Source organism: Fusarium fujikuroi, chromosome FFUJ_chr01, assembly GCF_900079805.1.
Source record: "Fusarium fujikuroi IMI 58289 draft genome, chromosome FFUJ_chr01".
NCBI lineage: Eukaryota > Fungi > Ascomycota > Sordariomycetes > Hypocreales > Nectriaceae > Fusarium > Fusarium fujikuroi.
In genome coordinates, this window is record NC_036622.1 from 5,146,874 (window position 1) to 5,169,228 (window position 22,355).

The following is a 22,355-nucleotide window of genomic DNA, read 5'->3' on the forward strand; positions in this document are numbered from 1 at the left end:
GCAAAACTTTCCCATTCAGGCCAAAGTATGTACGCGTTAAGAGTCCCGGCAGTTGGGTAAATGAGATGGAGAAGTTTGAAACCGGAAACAAAATCAAGAGTACCAGTGACACCACGCTAGGACGGACATAACCAGATAAGGGGGCTCTTGATTCTTGAGAACCAAGAGCAAGAAGTCTTTGGCAAGACATGCCTGCTCGCTGAAATTCAACCGCATTCCAAGGACCTATAATCACGGGTAAGAGGCAAAGCCAATGCTGAAACCCACAAGGCCAAGCTTGATGAAACGGTGGAGCAGGGCGGAGCGTTTTCACTGCCTTGAAGCCCGCGATGCAGTGTAGAAATTATTTTAGGCAGAATATCAGTGACCATACCATATGGACACATGGCGTGACAAGGCTGTGTTATCTTTGACATCCGCGACGTTAGCTAGATCCGAGAATGGATCTGCAGGAACCCTCAAACCAAAACCCCAGATCTGGCGGCAGCGGCGTGCGATGGGGGCGACGTTGGCAGCTAAGTTAATTGCTAAGCGTTAATAACAGATGAGCTACCTATAGCGCACAAGCGAGGGAGACGATGCCCAGGGGCTTAAGCCGTCCAGGGCGGCACTTGGCTTGTGATAGACTGATAGCAAGTGAGCCATCCATATAAATGCTGGAGGTAACATATGGCACATCCAACCGATAGGAATCGGCAAGACTCCAATTGTATATGCTGGAGTAGTATAAGGTTAGTTCAATCTCAGGCTATGTCTCTCAGCATCTCATAATGAATTTGTCAAAACGTAGTCTAACTTTATGGGAAAAGAGAGAGAGGCAATGGAGCCTTTTGATTGGGATGTGGGGAAGGTTGCTCCCATTGCAACGCAGAATAGGGAAGAGAAAGGCCAACGAAAAATCGGTGAGTAAATCGGTGATGGATTGTCGGGACAAGAAGGCCGAACGAAGCTGGTGGAATGAAGAGGGTTTGATTGATTCTGATGGATGATGTGAGGTAGGAAATCAGAGGCGCAATCAATGTGTAAGGAGCAAGGGGGGGGGGCGTGCAGGGACCAGACACGGAAAGTCAGGCCCAGGGCAGCAGCGTTGAGTTGGCAGGACCTTCGCTTGCAGTCAAGCCGCTGTCCAATGACAGCCAACCGCATGGTAAACGCGCGCATACTCGCTATACCGTATTCAGCAAAGCGTGCGAGCCCGGAGCCTTCACCCATTGGCCACAATTGCAATCATCAGGCATGAGCAAGGGCTGATCATATGGGCCACCAATGGCAGCGCATTGTCCCCGCTATAAAACAAGGACATCCCCTGCTCGGTCCATGCTTCTTTGGGAAGACGAGTAACCTAACAGGGGTTGATGCCTGCTTAGCGTGGTCCCGACAGTCTGGTAAGCTAAGCTTTTTAGCGTCATCACTAGCTTGCGGCACGGATTGCTGAATGGCCGGCAGCGGGGCCGTATTTCTGCACCAGGGCGGGCCACCCTCTAACTCCGATACCCCTGCCATCTCTCAAGCGCCGCGAGGCGCATGCCATGTTATGTTATGGGTTGCATATTGAGCAGGGCAAGTGGGCTTAAACTTGCTATTAGACAATTAGTCGTGTCTTCGTGGTCATTGCTCTCTGCCATTCTAAATACGCACAGTATGAATCGTGATGTGTAGACACTGCGTCAGTTGTGGTACTGTAGTGTATGTATGACCATGCTCAGCCAGCCTCGAAACTGAATCGAGTTGGAGCTGAGACTGATTGAGTCAGGTAACCGGGGTATTGTCGGCTTCAGAGTATCATAATCCCCGTTGCTTTTTCTCCGTCCAAGACGAGCCCTGCAGTAGCTGAAGGATAATTAATTAAAAAAGCTCATCTTAGTTGAAGCGAGCCCTCTATTTTCTGTCAATACATAATTGACTTGTCTGAACGTTGCTTGCTGATGCTGTGCAGCGGCGTCATTGCTCGGCTTTTGCTCAGGCCGGCTGGCATCCGCGGACTAGGGGAAGAGTCGACGAGGCACGACAGGACAAGCCACCTGTGGGGAACCATAAGGTAAACGGTTAGGTACTGTACCGTACCGTCCTGTACAGTATGTACATACGTATAGTCAAAGCCTCTGATCAAGGTATCGCGGTAGAACGTCGTTAATTTATGACCCCAGGGGGGGCACGAGGCGACCTTTTAAGGCTAACACTACCGTCCATTTTGCGGCGAGGTTCACATCTCAACGGCCTCCCGCTACACGCGGTCCTATCATGGTCCCAGGTAGCGCGCGTATAATATCAAGCTTGTTGTTGGTTGTAGATTTCCTTCTTGTCGTTGCGCCAAAGGACACCTTAGCATCCAACCGACCGATATTACAGACCTGGAACTGTTTCATGGATGGTTAGTTGACTGACAGAATCTTCAGCATGTGCGCAAGCCATACAATGTACATAGTGTAATGCAATGCAATGCTCCGCTCAATACTTCTCTACCACCCACACATGACAATGACAATGACAAGGCAGGCAATCTGCCGGCGAGTGCCAAGCAAAGTGGTGGAGTCGCTGGGATCTGCCTAAGCTGTTGCAGGCATGGTCATTCTGTGTTCTGTCATGTCGTCTTTTTTGGGCCCTTTCGTCGCCCATCTCCGTTTCCGTCTCCGACGCCGTTCCGCTTTCGCTCTTGTTTTCGCTGCTTATTGACAAGGAAAACAAAATAGCTTCGAGACTAAGAAGCAAAGCAGTAATAGGGTAAAATCCGTTCTGTACCCTTTTTCTTCTATGTCGGCTGAGCTATTTGGCTGTGCTGTGTTGGCCTGGCTTGGCCCGGCCAGGCCTCACCCAGCCCCAAATGCGCTCCCCAGGCAGACCCCTGCTCCCACTTTAGATCATCGCGTCTTTTCTTATTCTCTCATGTCTTGACTTTCTGTATTCCGCCCTCCTCCTCCACTAACATCCCAGTACCGTATGGGACGTCACTGGCGCACCACTTCTCTCAGAGCTGCCGATCCTCAGATCGATGGACGCCAAACGGCCCGCACAGGATTATGAGTTCCCGCGTTCCTGTACCTGTATCTGTTCCTGCTGACAGCCCTTGTTGTTGTCCGTCATACATTGTTGTCGTCCCAGCTCTGATAACTTGGTCAGACCAAACCCAAGATGGATTTGTCACTTGTTAACTCACTGACTCATGTCTACGAAGAAGGTGATGAGAAACTCATCAGAAGCACGGCCCATGGACTGCCTTCAGGTAGCGCAACCCGGTCCAGCTTCCCAGCTTCCCACCTTTCTGATTGTCTCTTCCCTCTTTACAGACAGACCAGACACAAAGGGTCCTTGGCCACTCTTGTCCCCACCTTGCTGCGTTCCCTATCGCTCACATATTTTCTCTTTTGCGTACCTGGTCAGTGGTCGATGGCCCATGTTATCGTCTATTGTCAAGGTCCAGGTTTAGGCCCCAGGTCCCCGTTCTTTTCGTTCTCTTCGGGCATTACTGATTTCTCGTCCCCGTTAGCTCAGCCTGGCCTTTTAGTTTGGCAAAGACCTAATAATTGCTCTTCAGCTTGTCTCGCCTTTCCCTCTCGGGGCATCCGTCTCTCTTTTGGCTACTCGTGTCAACCCTCCGTTTCAGTATGTACACGATTGACGGTGCAGCCATAGCTCATGATGTCTTTGGCCTGACACAATATATCATAGTTGCGGTTCTGAATGGCCTCCTGTCTTGCTATTCAATGTCGTGCTGTATTCTCCTCTGTCATTGTTGATCCAACGCCGACCTCACAGGTCGGCTCCGTGTGGGATGAGAATTGAGTCAAGTCGAGTTGAGTCGTAATCTCCTCACCACTTCCTAGACTGATAGCCAGAGATTGCCATTACATACTCTATCCAGACTGTCGGATAGAAGACTGCTCCAGACCGTATGCGAGACGGTGGTCGTGTGAAGGGGGGATTTGCCTGGTGGAAAAAGTTCCAAGCATCCCTGACTGACGAAAGAGTGACGGTCTGGTGAAATCGAGAGAGCTTCCGAAGAAACATCCGACTCTTTTCGGTGTTGTTTTCAATCCATTTTCCCATCCCATCCCATCGTCTCACACCCATAATGGACGCACTGAAGCTGGATGTGATGGATGGAGGGGATGGTAGAACACCCCAAACAAACACCCCCCGCCCCATATTCACTCGTTTTACATGCCCACACCCATATTCACGCCAAAGTAAAAGCCAAATCCAACGCCACTCCCACTCTACACACACCCTTGAAGCCGCGATGGTCGCGATAATTCCCCTCCATCCTTTAAGCCATACCAGTGTCATCTCCACGGGCATACCATGCACGTCCTCTGTTCTGCCATTAGTCTTCCTCTATTTCCAACTCGTTTCGTTCGCTGCTTTAGACCCCTCGGCGGCTATTGTTATGCACGACAGCTCCAGTACCTTGGCATGGCGGAGGATATTGAGCCCCGAGCCCTCACAGCTTGAGCCCTCCACTTCCTAGGTTCAAGGCAATGCCAGGCCGTACCCATACTGTACTTGGGGTTTGATCCCTCTGTTCGACACCCCCAGTCCTTCCCCCATTTGCCCCTGGCACCGAGGCCTGTCTCTGGCTCGTTCATATCTTCCCGGGCTTGCCAAAAGAACGGCTCTTCCAAAGGTCCTGGTACTTCGTTGCTGCTGTCCCTCAGGCTGACCTCCATGTACATCAAACCTACATACACTCCAACGATCTGCACTCCACTGCTCTTCATCTCCAAACACCATTTATACAAAGCGGCCGGCCCGTCTATGACCCCACAAGGCTCTGTTTCCCTTCAACTCATCCTTCCTGCCCCTGCACTCTCTTGGCCTCGATCTTTGACCCCCAGGTCTTCAAAAAGCGGCCGCGGCCAGAAGAGGCTGAATCGTCTTGCACCTTGTTCTTCCATATCTGCCTCGCCAGGTCTTGATGCCTTCTTGAAGTTTCTTGGTCTCTGGTCATAAATGTGCCATTATCAGTCTCGGTCTGAATCTTGAACTTGCAGCCACAGCATCAACAGCTCCCCACCACTCACAGACGCAACCATTTCTGTTATTCAGCCCCGCCTATACCATAAACCAACCGATTTGGACTGCGATTGTCCAATCCCCCAACTTGATACCCACATGATCATGGTCGAGCAGCAGTATATTGCCCCAGGTCTAACCCAGCCGGATGGTCTTTCGGGAGCTCCCAGTTTACACGACTCAATTCCAACAACTGAGACTTCCCCTTACCACGATCTGACATCCTACTCATCTGTAAGTCGAGCTTCGTCCGGAGTGGAGGTGAACTTGGCAGAGTCTTTTAAAGCGCTGTTATAGATCCGAAGCTCTGGCCCCAATGGTCCTTTTGTAAAACTGACGCTTGTTCTTGCAGGTTTCTTCACCTTTCAACAGCATTTCTGGCCAGTGCGATCCAAATCTCTTAACTCCCATCTCAGTCGTGGGATCTCCTCCTTTGCACGGCGTGTCAAAAATTGCATCGCAATATCCTCCGCCTCCAAGCACACCTAATCAACACCCTAGCCCTCCTGGGAGTTCCAGAATGTATCACCAGCAGCAGCAGTGGGCAGGACAATTTGACGTTAATAGCCAATCCCCACAAGCGAGTTCGCCCATGACCTCTCAAGCCCCGGTGGCTGGAGGGGAATTCCTTCATGCCAATTATGTCCACGATGGACGTCGAACCCCCGGACCCCCAGAGCCCTATATGGGAGCCTTTGGTGTCTCAAATGGACCGGAACCACAACCTATGAGTAACCCTTATTACGTCAATATGGCGCCTCCTGTTGAGCACCAAGACCACATGATGATGAGGGACAACCATCATATTCCAATGGGCATTCATCATCGCGAAATGGCGCCTGCTCCTCTGCTGGCCGAGCATCATCCACCTCCGTACCGTCGAAGAAGCCCAGAAGATACAGGACTGCACGGATTACCTTCAGATGTTCCACGCTCTATGACTGGATCCCCTCGTCGAAAATCTGCCCTACACGCCCCTGGCCGCGTCAAAAAGCGCACAACCAAGAGGCCAGGAGCCTCTAGAAGTGCAGCTGCTGAAGAGCCTGTAGACGAGCACAAGAATTGCTTTGGAGAAGAGGTCCCACCAACACTCAAGAGTACCTGTCCCGATGAGGAGCGCTGCATATTCGAATCTCGCTGGGAGCACCGCAACCAAAAGGGTCAGGATATGTGGGAGAGCATCCAGAGCGACTATAAGAGTCGTTTCCAGAAGTGCCCCGGTAAGGAAATGCTTCAGATGAAATTCAAACGAGGACGATCCAAGTACATTGACTGGTTGACCAGAGATGTAAGTCATTCTGGTTTCAGACCCTGGAGAGCTTCGCTAACTGTTCTTAGGAGGACTTGCTTCGGGAGGCTTTCAAGATCGTCGAGAAAAATCGCTATCAGATGATTCTTGACACCTTCCACGAATTAGGGGGTTCCCGAAATATGCGATTGAACGCCAGCGACATAGAAGTCAAAGTCGTCAACGATCTAAAGCTTGAGGAGGGAATTTACATGGAGTCCTATGGGGATATAAACATTAGAAGACGACGCAGATCGGTTCAACCAAGGAAGCGCACTGGACGCGGTGATGAACACGACGAGATGATGAGCGTCGGATCCCACAACACTCATGAAGATGAGGTTATTAACCAGGTGCATGGCCTTCCCAATATCAAGATGGAAGAAGATGGCCCTGGAGGCCACATGATGAGCGCGCATATGTGGGACCAACAAATGAAGATGGAACCTGGAGCTATGCCACCACAAAACGATCGCATGCAACCCTTGATGAGATTGAGCCCAACACAGACGATGTATGGAGGACGCAGAGGGTCGTGAAAGGAAAACCCCTCTGACTTGTTTTCGGGAATGGCATTATAGACAACTTCATCTTCCCAACGAAGAGCCCCTCATTTTTTTGTATTTTCCATATAAGAGTCCATATACCCCAAGGAATTGTTCAAGATAGAGCTTTGTGAATATCCCGGCATCTTTGCACAAGAAAGAATTCCACGTCGTGCCACGTCTCCCCAATACTTTTGTAGAATGTATTTATGTCTTCTATGCTGCTGAAGATATTGCCAAGTTTGAGAGGTAATTGTGTGGGCAAGCGGGAAGTCAAGTGACTTGAGTGGCTTCACACAGAATCTGGGGTCAGACTTTTGAGACAATATCTGGTTGGGTACTTTTAAGATTGGCGATTTTGGAATTGACAATATGGCGTGTTTCGCTGCCACGAAAGCAAGGGGGGAATGCGAAAGACCTGGAAAGACTGAGAAAGGGGGCGGAGCGTGAGTGAGACAACACATAGCTCGTATTGACAAACTTGGTCTTGTGTAGACCCGACAGTTTGGAAAATTGCGCTTCAAGTAAATTTGATTCTCGCTGCAACTTGCATGTAACTGGGTTCAGGTTGGCAAGGGTTCAGGGTGCCCTCGGAAGCCGGGAGGGTGTCGAGACAAGCTTGACGGGGCCCCCTTGAGCCTAAGCTAGTGGCCCCATTAGCGGACACCCTTAACCTAGCCGCCAGGGATCCAGGTTTCTAGCCCCCCGATGCAGATCACGCCGTTTGACAGTTCGGCAATGTCAAGCCTCAGACGAGACCAATAACTGGCTGACGGCCTGCCTTTGCTTGACCACCACAGTTGAAATAGGATGGAAAATGGCAGCGAAATTATTGTAGAGGTTTATCTTGAGAGAATATAAACCCAGGAGAGATTCTTCCCAAAAATGGCAGAGGTCAAACCACTCGGAGCTGTGACAGTTGAAGCAAGCGGGTCTTGAGAAGTATGTCAAGATTGGGAGGACGAAGCTCTCCATTTCAGAATGGGAAGGCTTGTCAAGGCATCAAACCCCGATTTTTCAGCTGTTCTGATTCGATATTCCGACCTGCTAATTAACGATATGGTTGATCTGGCTCCTTGACAAGACTACAGGGACTTAAAGAAACGTGGTGAGGGTACTTCCACGTTTCCATTGTTGGAAGGACCAGCGATTGTTCAGCATGACACTCCAGCAGATTATATTGCACTCTGAAAAAGAGCCGAGTAAAAACTTAACCGTGGTTGAACTGCGCTGTGGCAGTAGAACAACACAATGTCGTTGAGTTGCAATAGGAAGCTGTGCAAATCGCCGTTTCTGGGTTCTTACTTGAACAGTAGAGTCATGCCGTAGGGACTGCATGGTGGAGACGGAGCTTTGCAGCAGTGCTGCCAGACTAGAAGCAAGGTAATTTGAGAGAGAATGCAGCTGAATCTTCATGTCGGACTTCGCTCTCATCGCATGTCCAGGGACTTTGGCTTGCTATAGTAACCAGATATAGCTTAGGTCAAGACTCAGCGGAAACGAAGATCCCGATGACGCGCTAGGAGTTACTAGCAGTCCGCGTGGCTTGCCGTTAACAATGAATCTATCCTGTAGCAGAGGATCCTCAAAGGAACTCAAGTGGGGACTGATCTGATTCTGTTTCCCTTAGCACAGACAGGACAGGCGTATGTTTCGATCCCTAGGCGCCTTGAGTATTGAGGGCCAGAAAGTTCACCAGCGAGTGATCACGGACGAAGGGGGCCAACGCCAGCCAAACCGCGCTTGAGATTCTATTGCGCGTGATGGTGTGATGGGAGATGACGGTTTGACGACTCGAAACGCGTTTAACGTTTATCGCCTGAGCAGTTCAAGGCATAACCAACGTTGAGTTACAGCCAGCGCTTCAGACGGCTGGCCGATTGCCGCTTGACGCTTCAATATGGTTAGATCAACAGTGACGTTCATCCAAGGGACCCTCCCTGTTCTCGCCTTAGCGCCAGGGATGTGACGTGCTGGCACACATGAGGTGTTCTCATCGTGACCTCTTATCTTAGCATAAACTTGTGTGGGCTTCGCGTATTTTGGTTGTATTTAGTGAGATTAAGTCTTCGGAGAAGGCGTCGAAACAAAGGAGTCAAGAGGGGTGAACATTTAAACATGTGGCAACTAGTGCTGAGAGAGAGTTTTCTGCTTATGAATGATGCTGTTGGCTCGTCGTTACCTTGGTGCTGGTGTTGCATTGAGGTTCAGGGTGACGAATGACAAGGAAGGTGATCTTGATGACTGATAGATAGGAAGGGACGAGGCTACTATGATCAAATTGAGTATGAAAATGTAAGCACTGTTGACATGCATGCACGGAAGGGAAGCAAAGATAATCTGTTATGAGATTAGAACTGTAAAGAATAAGTAACCTCCAGGTCTGTCGAAGCCCTCAAGACATTTGACTTCGCGGAGACTTGGTTTTGGAAAGAGCCTACATTAACCACGGCATCTGATTGGACCGCAGTTCGCAAACCGCCACAACGCCCCAGCCACATGTGGCGCAGGGATGACAGGAAACAACTGTCACCACGAATTCGTGAGGGTTTCGTTTCTTCCAGACTATCAAATCGCGACGCCAAGCGTCTGTCGCGCGTCGTATTCAAGGCATTTCGTATGTTAACTGTATGGTTTACAGTCGGTTTCGCTGTTCTTAGGCTTCCCTCGATGAGCCCAGTAGCTCTCGAGCGCCATTTTCCCTTGGCCAATGTCTCGGAGGCCTAGGCATTGGCTATTCGAGCCAGGAGGCATGATGTTATTGGTCTGGGTGCAGCTCTTGATCTGGGCCTCACTATCATGGACGGCTCAAGCAATGCGGCGGGACCACCTTGTGCGGTTGCGCCAACAAACAGTTGATATGTTCTATCATGGCTTTGGCAATTACATGAAACATGCATTTCCTGAGGATGAGGTTTGTCTGGTGCCGCAGCTGATCACCGCTCAAAGCTGACTGTCTTTTTTCCTACAGCTTCGACCTTTGACGTGCTCGCCCCTGACCCGAGATCGAGAAAATCCCGCCCATATCGGTCTGAACGATGCCCTAGGAAATTACTCCCTTACACTTATTGATAGTCTATCGACACTTGCGATCCTCGCTGGAGGACCCGAAGATGCGTCAGGGACAGGGTCGAAAGCTCTGAGTGATTTCCAAGATGGAATAGCGGATTTTGTGCGATACTATGGCGATGGACGACCAGGTGTTTCGGGCCAGGGCATTCGAGCGACTGGATTTGACCTCGACAGCAAGGTTCAGGTTTTTGAGACCGTAATACGTGGACTGGGTGGCCTTCTCAGTGCGCATCTTTTTGCCATAGGGGAGCTGCCTATCAGCGGTTATACTGTGCAGCCAGCCTGGGCGACCCAGGCCGATGACCCTCTTGAACTTGCGCCTATAACATGGCCGAATGGTTTCAAATACGATGGCCAACTTTTAAGGCTGGCCCTTGATCTTGGACAAAGGCTTCTCCCAGCCTTTTACACAGACACCGGCATTCCATATCCTCGAGTCAATCTTCGACATGGGATTCCTTTCTATACCAACTCGCCCCTCTTTCGTCACATGGAGGGCAAACCTGAGGCTGCTTCGGGGGAGATCACTGAGACTTGCAGTGCCGGCGCTGGAAGTCTTACCCTAGAGTTCACAGTTCTCAGTCGTTTATCAGGAGACGTTCGATTCGAGCAAGCGGCCAAGAGGGCTTTTTGGGCAGTCTGGGGACGAAGGAGTGAAATTGGACTCGTCGGTAACGGTCTGGACGCAGAGGCTGGGCAGTGGATAGGGCCACACGCCGGAATTGGTGCCGGTATGGATAGCTTCTTCGAATATGCTTTGAAGAGCCATATCCTGCTTTCGGGACACGGCATGCCCAACAAATCAACCACTAGCCGACAGAGCAGCACTGAGTGGCTCGATCCCAACGTCCTCCACCCTCCTCTGCCCACTGAGCTACAGACCTCTGAGGCGTTCTTGGATGCATGGCATCAGGCACACGCCTCTGTCAAGCGATATTTGTACACTGACAGAAGTCATTACCCTTACTACTCGAATAATCATCGCACAACTGGGCAACCATATACTATGTGGATTGATAGCTTGGGTGCCTTCTATCCTGGTCTCTTAGCTATGGCTGGCGAAGTCGATGAAGCCGTAGAGGCAAATCTTGTTTATACTGCTCTCTGGACGCGGTATGCTGCTTTGCCTGAGCGATGGTCTGTCCGCGAAAACACTGTTGATCAGGGGCTCGGTTGGTGGCCAGGCCGTCCCGAGTTCATAGAGTCAACATATTATATATACCGTGCCACACAAGACCCATGGTACTTGCATGTCGGAGAGATGGTTCTTAGAGACATTGAGCGACGATGTCGTGCTCCATGTGGATGGGCTGGTCTTCAAGATGTCAGAACAGGAGAGCTCTCTGACCGCATGGAGAGCTTCTTCCTTGGTGAAACAACAAAGTACATGTACCTCCTCTTCGACCCAGACCATGCTCTCAACAAGGTTGATGCTGCGTTTGTCTTTTCCACAGAGGGTCACCCCCTTATTATACCCAATCGCAGCCGTCAGAAGCCGACTCGGCGGCACTCATTATCGAAACGAGTCGCAGCCAAGAACGACACGATTGATGAGGGCTTCACGCATTCATGCCCGGTACCTATAGTTCCAGGTCTTTCCGGTTCAGCTACGGCTGCCCGTCCTGACCTTTTCAGTGTCGCACTATTCGTCGACTTGCACAATACTCCCAATGTCCACGGACCCCTTGAAGCCGTAGAAGTCTTCGATCGAAAGAAAGGGCATGTAATGAGATATAGAGCTAAAACCAATCACACGATGTTTCCATGGACGTTACCGCCAACGATGCTGCCACAAGATGGCGTGTGTGCCGCACCCGTCGAGCGCGTCATGACATGGATAGAGTTTCCACCCGGTGACACGGCAAGCTCGCTTGTGTCTCGTTTCGGGACATCTCTCGTGTGGTACAGCCACAACGGACCAACGGTCCGCAACCTTGATGGCATGCGGCTTCAATTGGAACAGCAAAAGGGCGGCAAGGTCGCAGATCGATCATGGAGAATTACACACGCCGCAAGTAGAGAGCTTGGTCGTCACGAGAGTGTCTTCTTTCATGCAGAGCATGTGAGATCTTACAAAGATGATGCATTTACTTGTATTCGACGAAAGGATATCGTTGAGATTGACCTGCTCCTCGATACACTAGAGAAGTCGAATGCCAGTGCCCCGGCACCCGCCCAGGGTGTCAATGTATCCAGTGAGATTCTTCCGAGCCATGCGGCTCTTCCTTCGGAATCACTTCTCAAGTCGCTTCTCCGTGCCGTGAGCTCCGTCTTTGAACCCGCATATACCGATCTCCCGGAGACGGAGACGGATGGTCCCGGCCCCACTATCCTCCGTTGGACGGCTTACACATCTACCGGCCCCGGCGCTTTTCCTCTGCCGCCCATTATCGACACGCCGATGGTCGGGTCACCCAGCTACAACTCCCGCAAGCCCATCGCCAACTTTCCTTGGAAAACCGTCTTCCTCGGTGGTGAAGCATGTGGTGCCCCCTTGCCCGAGTCATCGTCTCGCCAACATCAGATAATTGTCATTCGTCGCGGCGGCTGCTCTTTCAGCGAAAAGTTAGAGCGCATACCTAGCTTCCCAGCATCGCCACATACACTACAACTTGTGATTGTCATTGACGAGGGCGATGATTCAGAAGAAGGCCCTGATGATATCGTTCGCCCCCTGCTAACTACGGCGCAAGTGACACCCCGAGGCATGGGGCGGCTCAACGGTGTGCCTCTCGTTCTCATGCGTGGAGCCAAGGGTGATTATGAACGTTTCGGTGAGGCTAAGGGCGTGGGCATGCGGCGCAAGTACGTGGTGGAGAGTCAAGGGATGTTGATAGAGAACGCCATTGTCTTATAACGAACGCATAGAGTTCATATTCATGTCTCGGAGTTATTCTGGTGGCTTTTATCGTCATTTTTGTATATTGCTGTTTTTGATAGCGTATGATACCTTCAGGCTTTGAGGGAAACAGAGGTAGATGTCTCTTTGTATGACACGTTTAGCAATCAAAGCCTTGCCTGTAAGCTCAACCTGACACTTACAACCTGACCTACTCATAATCTCGAGAATTCTAATCCTAGCTGTAGGTGGTATGATACTCTAGCAAGACACATAATTATTGTCTCATGATGGCAAAGCAGCCAGAAGGTGGGCAGACAAAACTGACATTTATGATTATTAGTTTGCGATCTTTCTTTATATGGCTATATCAAGGTAACCGCCAAAACCCCATTCTATATGCGCGAACCCGAAAAGACTTTTGCTGTTGTTGAGTCGTGAAAAAGCCATCCACAAACGCCAACCAATATAGATCTCACTTAGTAAAATAAGTGAATTGCTGTAAAATTTGGTCACTACCGCCGCCAATACTTCAAAAACATAGAGCAGAAACAGACTCTCCAGGTCTAACAAAAATTCTCACAAATGCGCCGCGATGAGGCACACCACAAGTCGATCTATGGCCCGGCATCGCTTTATCGCTGAAAGTGGGATCGAAAATAGAGGAAGCCTGGCATCAGCCACTTAAGCATCTTCAAGAAGAATCTTGACAGGAGCAGTGCCGAGCTTCTCTTGGCCGTTTAGGCCAGGGATCTCAAGAATAAACAAGTATCCAATGACCTCGCCCTTGAGCTGCTGGACGAGTTCAGCTGCAGCCTTTGCAGAACCACCTGATGATTCATGTCAGTTAAGGTCCTATACGCCTCATGCATACTGCTTTGCAAACAGATAAACTCACCCGTAGCAATGATGTCGTCCACAATGAGGACCTTCTGGCCCTCACGGACGGCGTCTTCCTGCATCTGGAACAGATCCTTGCCGTACTCTTTCACGTACTCAGCGGTAGCACAAGGTCCAGGGAGCTTGCCCTGCTTGCGGACAGCAGCAAAGGAAACACCGAGACGGAGCGCAAGACCAGGGCCGAAGAGAAAGCCACGGGCGTCAAGGCCTACGATAACATCAGGCTTGGTGGGGAAAGCCTCGGCGATCTGAAGTTCGAGAGCATCGACAAGGGTGGCATGGGCGGTTGGGTCGGCGAAGAGAGGCATAATATCGACAAAGTTGATACCCGGGATGGGGAAGTCGGGGAAGCTTCGCAGCGACTTGCGCAGGCTTATCTTTGCACCGGAGAGTTCGGAGGAACCGGCGGCGGAGGAGGAGGGCTGTCGTCCCGAGGCATCTTGGCTAGCGACAGCGGTAGACGTGGTGTTGTTTATCGCTGAGGATGAGTTGGTAGAGGGGAGGGGTTCTTGAGCGCTCATTGTGGAGGGAAGAAGAGAGGAGGAGAGAGAGAGAGGGAAGAGGCAGGGTAGAAGAAGGGGTGGGAGGGTCGGTAAAAAGAAGGAAGGAATAAGGGGAGAAGGAGAAAAGAGACGAGGGATACAGGGCAAGGCAAGTCGGGAAAGGGTGAGCGGAGGCAGTTGCCAGGCACAAGCACTCGAGTGGTTTTTTTCCTGGTAGGCACCTCAGGTAAGGAAGGTAAGGTAGTCGGTGGTCAAGCCGCGTCGGAAGAAGTAGTTACAGTGGTTTAGTGGTAGGCGGAAAGAGAGTACGAACGAGGTACGTGCTCCGTCTACGAGAGTTACTTGGCTGATTTAGTACCTGACGGGCAAAACAGTAAGAGGCAGGTACAAGCACAATGGAAGGCCCCAAGGTAATTTTGTTTTGGCTGTGAACCTACCTGCCTACCTACCTACCCAGGACAGGGCTGCCGAAAGACGGCGACGGATGCGCACCTCACATCAACTTCAGTGGCATTGACGATGAGGAAGGAGGGGTGCAACCTAGGCATGCCGCAGGCGTGCGAGGTCTTAGTGGGGGAATGGCGGGCAGGTACGATTGAACGATTGGGAGCGAGGGGGAGGGGAACCCGACAGGGTCCCATTGATTTGGAAGCCTTCCAAGGGGTGCAAATGGAAAATGCAAGGTGGGGGAGGGGAAAATTTTGTTAACTTTTTTTTCCCTTTCCGAAACTCTCTCAGCAATGGCAGCGATGGATCTCAGCAAAAATTCTGGCCGCTGAGTCGGATACAGAAGCCTTTTGGTGATCAATGCCCAGCGCCAGCGCCCAGGACCCAGCCCAAGGGGCCAAGAAAATTTGGAACAGATGACAAAAAGATGAGCTAGGACTAGTATTGTCTAGTAGGCCTAAAGACTGGTTAATTTTGGCACCTCAGCTTAAGGTAAGAAGTTTTCTTGCTCTCTGGGTCCAGCACACACCATTAAGCCCCAGCAGTGCCTAACATGGAGTAAATTGTGGGGAGGCTCAGATCCGTGGATGGGTGTTTGCTGATATCCACCCGTTGCTATCTGTGATAATCGGCACCTCGACTTAGGGGTTGTTTTGTCGAATTGATGTGATAATGGTAAGCATCTCGCCAAGCAGAGACAGACGAACAAGTAGACATGGATAGAGTGAGATTTTGGGAGCAAGAGCTGGTTTCCATCATCATCAACCATGGACAAGCAAGCGGTCAAGCGGGCTTTTTCGGTGTCCAAGCTTCAGGTCAGATATCAACGATTCAAGGTATTAGTCTACATGACTCAACAAGCACCAATGGTGCAATTGGATATCGACAAGCAGACATGTCCGAATGGAGAATGCAACTCTTACCAGGCAGCATTGTTTCGAGGAAGTAAGTTCTCGTCTGTTTGCAGCTTGTTCCAGTACGCGCAATCACGTCTGTCGTATAGAATGATAAATAGGTAGCATGAGTAGTACCCCGCCAGCCAGTTGTATCATCATGAAACATTCGTTAGTAGGTATGTCCCGTCGACATAATGGTACAGTACCGCAACGATTGCATGAGAATTCTGATATGCAAAACGCCATTTTCTTACAAACAAGCAATGCATACTCCTCGGTTTGCATGCATGATTGCAGTATCAATGTAGCATCAATGCAGTATTAGATGCTAATCGACAGCTCGAACCCTTGATCGACACTCTCATTGGATGGTCATATTTTGTACCTCTATGAGTCAACTTGCCAAATCAGCCTTCACCTTTACGCTGCCGAGCGAACACGAATCTCTGTTGTGATGCGATTCACGAGCGTTTGCCGCCAAGAACTGAGTGACTGGAGTACGGTATGTATGTTTTCCACGCGTCTCTTTGTTGCAGACAAGAGTCTCGGTATCATCAGCTGCGACAAATCGACAAACACAAAAGCTCCGCTGTTGTGTTCTGTACATGTCATGGATGCCAGCCAGGTCGTACCATTCAAGTACTTTTTTTACTCAATGGCGGGACCAAGTCCAACTCAATATTAACCGCCACACAATGGACCCCGTTGAATGATGGTTGGTCTGTATTGTTCCTTGTACATCGAATGTACATTGTTTTTGCTTGCTCGTTGTAAGCATCATGAATACAAGTTTGGCTGTACAAGATCAATATTTATGCCAGGTATTTCTATCAAGTTCCATGCCTTATGCACGCTCACTCGATTGCCTTGATCCATTGTCGTCCCTTGATCCTTTATCCTTGATTGAACAAGACCCTAGCATCCAATTAATTATCTTACCCCAGTATTGGGCCTGCTGCGAGCCTAGCGTCCATTGGAGGGCGCGCTAGAATTCTTCGCTCCAGGCTTACTTCACTGCCTTACCTCCCGCTACCGCATTTCATACCGCCAGCCTCGGATGGACGGGCAATGGCTCCAGATAGAATTTGGCCCAATGCAAACTATAAGCATCCCCGTGGTTTCAGGTCATGCCCTCGGAGCGGCTTCAAGGGAATCTCAACTTCAATTGGGTCTTATATGCGCTGCTGGGTTTATTCCGGCATCCATCTACAGCCACCCGGACATTCACGGGTGGGAAACCCCAGTTAATAACATGACAGCTGAAGCTCGCTATGAAACGAGTCTTTTGACGGAACCTGAAGGAAAGAGACTGAGATACAGTACACATGTGGAAGCAAAGTCACGTAAGCCCAGCGGAGCTTCGGCCAGCCTTGAGGGTTAACTATGTGTTGCACATTCTAGACTGGCCCGTATTACCTCCAAGTTGTTTTTCTAGGTCCAGGTTCCCGCAAACGAAATGGGTCCTTGCCGTATGTTTGGCATACATAGTATGAGGTGTTGATTACAGCTTTATACAAGCTCTTTAGGTCTGAACCTGGCATCATCCTCGCTGAACTATACCTCCAAGATGATTCTATAACAAAGAATCGAGGCAGATTCAGCCTATTTCTGTTTTAGAAGGGATGAATACTAATGCGGAGGGAGGTTGTTCAACGAACTGCCTCTTTAGGCAATTCTCTCGAACAAAGGATCGAAGCAGCGGCAAGGTTACCGTCGATGGGTGTCTCTGGACACCCTTTCTTCTTCAACTGGTCTAAGGTAGTTTCTTAGTGGCTGCCATGCTTATTCCCGCTTCCATTTGGTGGACAACCCTCAAGGCCGAAGACGAAGCAGCTGTAGCCTGTCCGGGCTAACACAAATGTCTCCATGATACGATGTTATCTCAGTACTAAGTTAGTCCATCGTTTTCACCACATCAACCATCACACCACTACCTAGTAATCAGTTCGCAGGAAGTTCTCCTAGGTACATTCGAGAACCACTGTTTCTCGTAGTGATACGTTCCGGGAGCTGTATCATGGAGGTTTCGAAGTTGGCAATTCTACCCGCTTGATTTAACATGCATAACAATGTACGGATACCCAACATACGATCTATGAACGAGTTCCTCTAGAAAAACTTTTAGCTACAACTTATCCACTGGCTCCGCTCAAGTAACGTTGTTCCACTGTGTTTCCGTGGTCAAGACCGGAGGCGGCGCCATAAACCCATGCCAGCCATCGTCCCATAGCGCCTCCAAATGCATGGCTCATGAGAGCTTTGTTTCGCTCATGGTCCGTCTCTGGCCGATGATAATCTGCAGAGAAGTATACATGACAAAAGAATAAGGCTTATGGAGTCTTATTATCTTTTGATCGCATGTTCTCATTCATGGCGTTCTTAAATGGCCAAATCCGTGTTTCTTAGCAACCCTCTATCAAGCTCTCCCCACGCCCAGCCGCTCTTTGTATGCAGCTGTGCCATTCACATTGCTACGCAACGACATCAAGTTTCCTTGCATGGGTTCATATCTACATTGCACCTTAGGCAGACGTTGTTACATAAGAGGATCTCGCGACACATGCTATTATTCTTGTTAAATAAGACGATATCGCAATTCTGCTCCCATCTTTGAAAATGGCAGAGAGCATCTCGATGTGTCCATTACGGCCAAACCGAGGGCATACTAGGCCGAGCTTACTGGCTCGGGTTCGTCAGGCTCCCGAACGACGTTATATCATGCCAAGATAACACAAGTTCAAGGCCTATCAAGGGTTGAAATGCGCTGATCTCGTCTTTATTGCACAACCGAGACCCCGTCTGCCTTTTGAATCATGACTGATCGATTGTTATCTCTCTCATGCCGATTATAATGCAACCCCACAGACGCTGATAGCTGAGACCGTTTCTGTGCCCAATATGGATTCTTGCTGCTGAGGATGAGGCACACTATACGCACTCAGACCAGGCAGATGTCTAGTATCTTGTCAAGCGTAGGTACTACACGACACTACGCTACACCCGCATAAGATAGGACATGGTCCTTTTTTAGCTGGCGACCCATCGAAATAGGATGCATCTTGAGCTCTCTAGCAACATGTAAGACGGTTGAGGATTACCCCTTCAGCTCGCTGCAAGTCGCTATCGCGAATCATGAGCTTGTGCCCGACATCACACCTAGCCATTTCAAACCACACCAGCCAGCGCATGTGCTGCGCTGCGATCTCTTCCTTCAGCCCTGATCCCGGCCACCAGGTTCGTTTCCTTTCCTGAAAAACATGCAGCAATCTTCTGCGTCTTTAATGCGATGCCATGCGATGTCATGCGATGTAATGTAATGCGATGCGATGCTCGGCTGCATTCGTGCCGCCCTCTGCATCGACCTGCCTGCCTGCTTTGCTTCTTGTGTCTCGCCTCTTCTCTCTTGACCGTTCCGGAATACATTGCCTTATCGGTTTCGCTCACCATCTGGCGTTGTGGTTGTGGTTGTAGTAGTTCCTTTTTATATGCTGTGCCTCATGCTTCCCCAGCTCTCCACCCAATGTCTTGCATATCCTCCCCTCCAGCATTCGCTGACCGGCTGCCCCTTCATCGCCGCGTCATCAGTTCTCCTTCCTCTGCCATATTGACCGGTTGTTGATATTATTTGAATATCGTACACCGCCGTTTGTTGTACTCATTCTCCGAAGAAAAGACTGGTTGGAGCTTGCATTAGCCGCAGGTGCGCGTTTCTGTGTTGGCGCCCTTGCGGGCCGCTCGGCGCGAGATTTTGATACAAGTGTCTCCATCTTTCTTGATGGGCGATGTCGCCATGGATGGATGTTGATAGAACTGGGTCCGTCGCACACTGGTACAAGACAGTAGAACTGTTGTGCAGGCACCAACATAAGCACACAGCCAATCTGAGCTACTCCTTTCGAGACAATACGAGCGATCGGTTTGGGGACAGCCCGACTGCGATTCAGGCAATTCAAGAGCTGCTGCATCCCGTAGCTACTACAGTGCACATCATGGCCTTTGTTATGAAAGACAGCAGGCACTAAGGTACGCAAGTATCTCAATCTTCAACATGGGGTTTCAAAAGGGCTACTCTACGGAAGCTGCACCGACCCAATCATGACCCAGGCTTGCTTCTGCCAGATAAACTTTATGAAACACAGGGCACGGGAAATGGTTATTTGAACTCCGTCGCCCAATCATTGTCAGCCCGTAAGTCCTGAAACAATATAGTTGCATACCTAGACAAGTCGACCTAACGATCTGGAATGGTCGCTATCTCGGTCCACTTCAGAAGTTACAACTCGGAATTGCTATTAACGGCAATGACTAACGTGTCGGCAAACAGTATGTGGTATCTAATGCGTTGTAACAAAGATGAAACGTATCAAAACTCTCTAGAAACGTTCTAATGGGTATCAACTTGGATCAAGAGCACAACTTCCCCAGTCCAAGGCCATCGCAAAGTATGCAAAAGAAGTCGCTCCAGTGAAAGACAGCTCAAGACAACGACTCACAGATTTAATAGTGACAAAAACAGAAAAAGCAAAGCAGAGGCCAAACATCCCAACTCATGTTCGTTGCGCGGGTGCGAATGTCAATGGGTGCACCATCTCAATGGCGGCACCTCTCGGCAACCTTTCTCGGGCCGTTCCGACCCTCTCACTCATCAATCCTTTATGAAAAATAGCCCCTGGATTGTCGGTCCTCACTCACACCAGACCATAGTAGATCCTTTCTCCACTCACTGAAATTGTAGTCGAATGATGGAAAATAGCATGTTCTGCAGCACGTGCAGCATGACTGCCACACAGGTTGGCATCAACTCTGGCCAGACAGCCAAGTCCAGCTTCCCCTCCAGGCCTACATCGATTTGGAAGAATAGTCGGATGAGTCCTCGCACGGCGAGGCTCGCTACCAACTCACACGCCCAGGTTACCGATGAGGCGTAGAAAGTGAGGCCAAAATTGTAGTCCTCTCCCTCCGTATCGAAAGCGAAATATGGGTAAACGTCTTTGTTGGCTCCAAAGTGCAGTACTAGAATACTTCCAAGGAATGCAACCATTGAGACGTTTTCGGCAAGAAAGCGGATAAAGACATTGCGGGTCTGGAGCTTTTGGTATGAACCAAAGCTTTGCGAGTTCAGCCCAAGAATTGTCAAGAGCTTGTGCACAAAGGAGGTCATCATGATGGGTGTGATGACAACCAGACCTGTTGATGACAAGATCTGAAGGGTTATGAATTGTTGTGGTGAACGCAGTCGTGCATATAGCGCACGAACGTACATCTGGTAGGTCAACATGAAGTATCTGGCTGTGGTGTCAGCAGTGGAAACAATAGTATTTGCACCGATCGAGGCTTACAGTTTAAAGATCCAGCTCAAAGGATAACTTCCAACACGCTCACCCTCTCGAATTCCTAGCACCCAGCCGCTCAGCGCGTCCAGGAGGTGCACCGTTGCTACCCAGCCATAGACATACACTACTGTCTCCAAGTTATTGTGCGGTAAGGTTCGGAGGTAAATCTCTGCGTATGCCTCTCCGATCACGTATGCCATGAGGCCAATAAACAGAGCAACGCAGAACCATAAGAATCGTACAAAGCTTGCTGGCAACCACAGTCGGCGCATCCTAACGCCCTGTGGCCTCAGCTCGGGTTCAACTTGAGTTGCGTCGGCGTCGAATAGATCAGCCGTGACATTCCGGCGCCGACGGTCCCTACCGTTGAACGTGTCTGGCTCTCCGGTCCACCAGGATGTGGTAAAGATGCGTTGAGTTTCTGATAGCGAGTGACGAAGCCCGATGTGCCGCTCATTAGTCGTGAGGATGATAAAGGCGATCGTGACAGGCAAGGCCATGATGATGAAGGTCCATGAAATCCATGCTGTATTGTGTACGAGCAAATAACGCGCCTTGTCATTGTAGTACATGGGTATGGGGACGGCAATGGACAAGATGGCGATGAGTGAGACGGTAAGCGGGAAACCCAAAGATTGGGGCCACCAGTTGAGGCTGTAAAGGTTGAACACCTTTGTGATCCAGATAAGAGCAGTAAGGTTGTAGAAACCATAGTAGACGAATAGAAAGAACCAAAAGTTGACCTGGACTCGAGCAGCTCCGTGACCAGGCGTCTTAGATCCGTCGGGGAGTCTATCCTCGTCCCCATCACCGATATGGTCGTCGGGAATTCTATACTGAGGAAAAGGTATAGAACACCACGCCACAGCCTGTTCTTGAGTCAGTTGGTTCTTTGTAGTTTCATTGGAGCTCCAGCACATACCAACAAGGCCGGCATCAACACCAAAAATGCATACCGGCTCCACCACTTATCAACGACCCTCTTCACCGCCGACTGTCTCGGATCAACCCAAATATCCAACACCCATCGTTGCCAAAGACGTTGCCACAAGCTCCTATCATCCTCAAGGTCATAATCACTGTCCGTATCGTCGTCATCTGCAGAAAATGCACCGTATCCGAGTATATGTACGCTGCCTCTGTTGTCTGCGGTATTCGACAAGAGGCCAAGTTGACTGCGCCTTCGAGATACCACGCCAGGACGCGGAGGAACAGCGCGGAAGCGGCCTAGTAGAGGGGCCGAGTCGTTGGGTCGGACGTGCGACTCGGTGCCCTGCGTGAACTGGAAGAAGCTGGGCATGGGATGAAGGGAGGGAGTCGGTGTAATCGAGTTGTGATATCGGGCTACATTGAAAGGCTTCGATTATATATTATGGCGTATTCTGTATAGTAAGTCGATGGATTGCGTCTCGGGTTCTCCAAGGCACGGTAATTGGATTCGTCGAGTATTAGAAGAATGATTATGTTGAAATGTCGGTATCGTGAATTTGGAAGTTGGTGTTGTTTTGTCCAAGCATTAGAT

The 22,355-nt window shown here is 50.1% G+C and overlaps 4 protein-coding genes; 2 read left to right on the forward strand and 2 right to left on the reverse strand.

Annotated features, from left to right (window-relative positions):
- Nucleotides 1–5,115: 5,115 nt before the first annotated feature.
- FFUJ_00517 (uncharacterized protein) lies at nucleotides 5,116–6,837 on the forward strand (the record flags this gene model as incomplete). XM_023573204.1 has 3 exons in its annotated part: nucleotides 5,116–5,244; nucleotides 5,363–6,298; nucleotides 6,349–6,837. 3 exons carry the CDS (start codon nucleotides 5,116–5,118, stop codon nucleotides 6,835–6,837), a joined length of 1,554 nt encoding a protein of 517 aa, XP_023424966.1.
- Nucleotides 6,838–9,553: 2,716 nt separating this feature from the next.
- FFUJ_00516 (probable glycosyl hydrolase) lies at nucleotides 9,554–12,772 on the forward strand (the record flags this gene model as incomplete). XM_023573205.1 has 2 exons in its annotated part: nucleotides 9,554–9,757; nucleotides 9,815–12,772. 2 exons carry the CDS (start codon nucleotides 9,554–9,556, stop codon nucleotides 12,770–12,772), a joined length of 3,162 nt encoding a protein of 1,053 aa, XP_023424967.1.
- Nucleotides 12,773–13,438: 666 nt separating this feature from the next.
- On the reverse strand, nucleotides 13,439–14,175 carry FFUJ_00515 (probable APT1-adenine phosphoribosyltransferase; the record flags this gene model as incomplete). XM_023573207.1 has 2 exons in its annotated part: nucleotides 13,439–13,584; nucleotides 13,653–14,175. 2 exons carry the CDS (start codon nucleotides 14,173–14,175, stop codon nucleotides 13,439–13,441), a joined length of 669 nt encoding a protein of 222 aa, XP_023424968.1.
- A 6,045-nt stretch (nucleotides 14,176–20,220) lies between these two features.
- On the reverse strand, nucleotides 20,221–22,133 carry FFUJ_00514 (uncharacterized protein; the record flags this gene model as incomplete). XM_023573208.1 has 3 exons in its annotated part: nucleotides 20,221–20,785; nucleotides 20,840–21,702; nucleotides 21,756–22,133. 3 exons carry the CDS (start codon nucleotides 22,131–22,133, stop codon nucleotides 20,221–20,223), a joined length of 1,806 nt encoding a protein of 601 aa, XP_023424969.1.
- Between the last annotated feature and the right edge of the window lie 222 nt (nucleotides 22,134–22,355).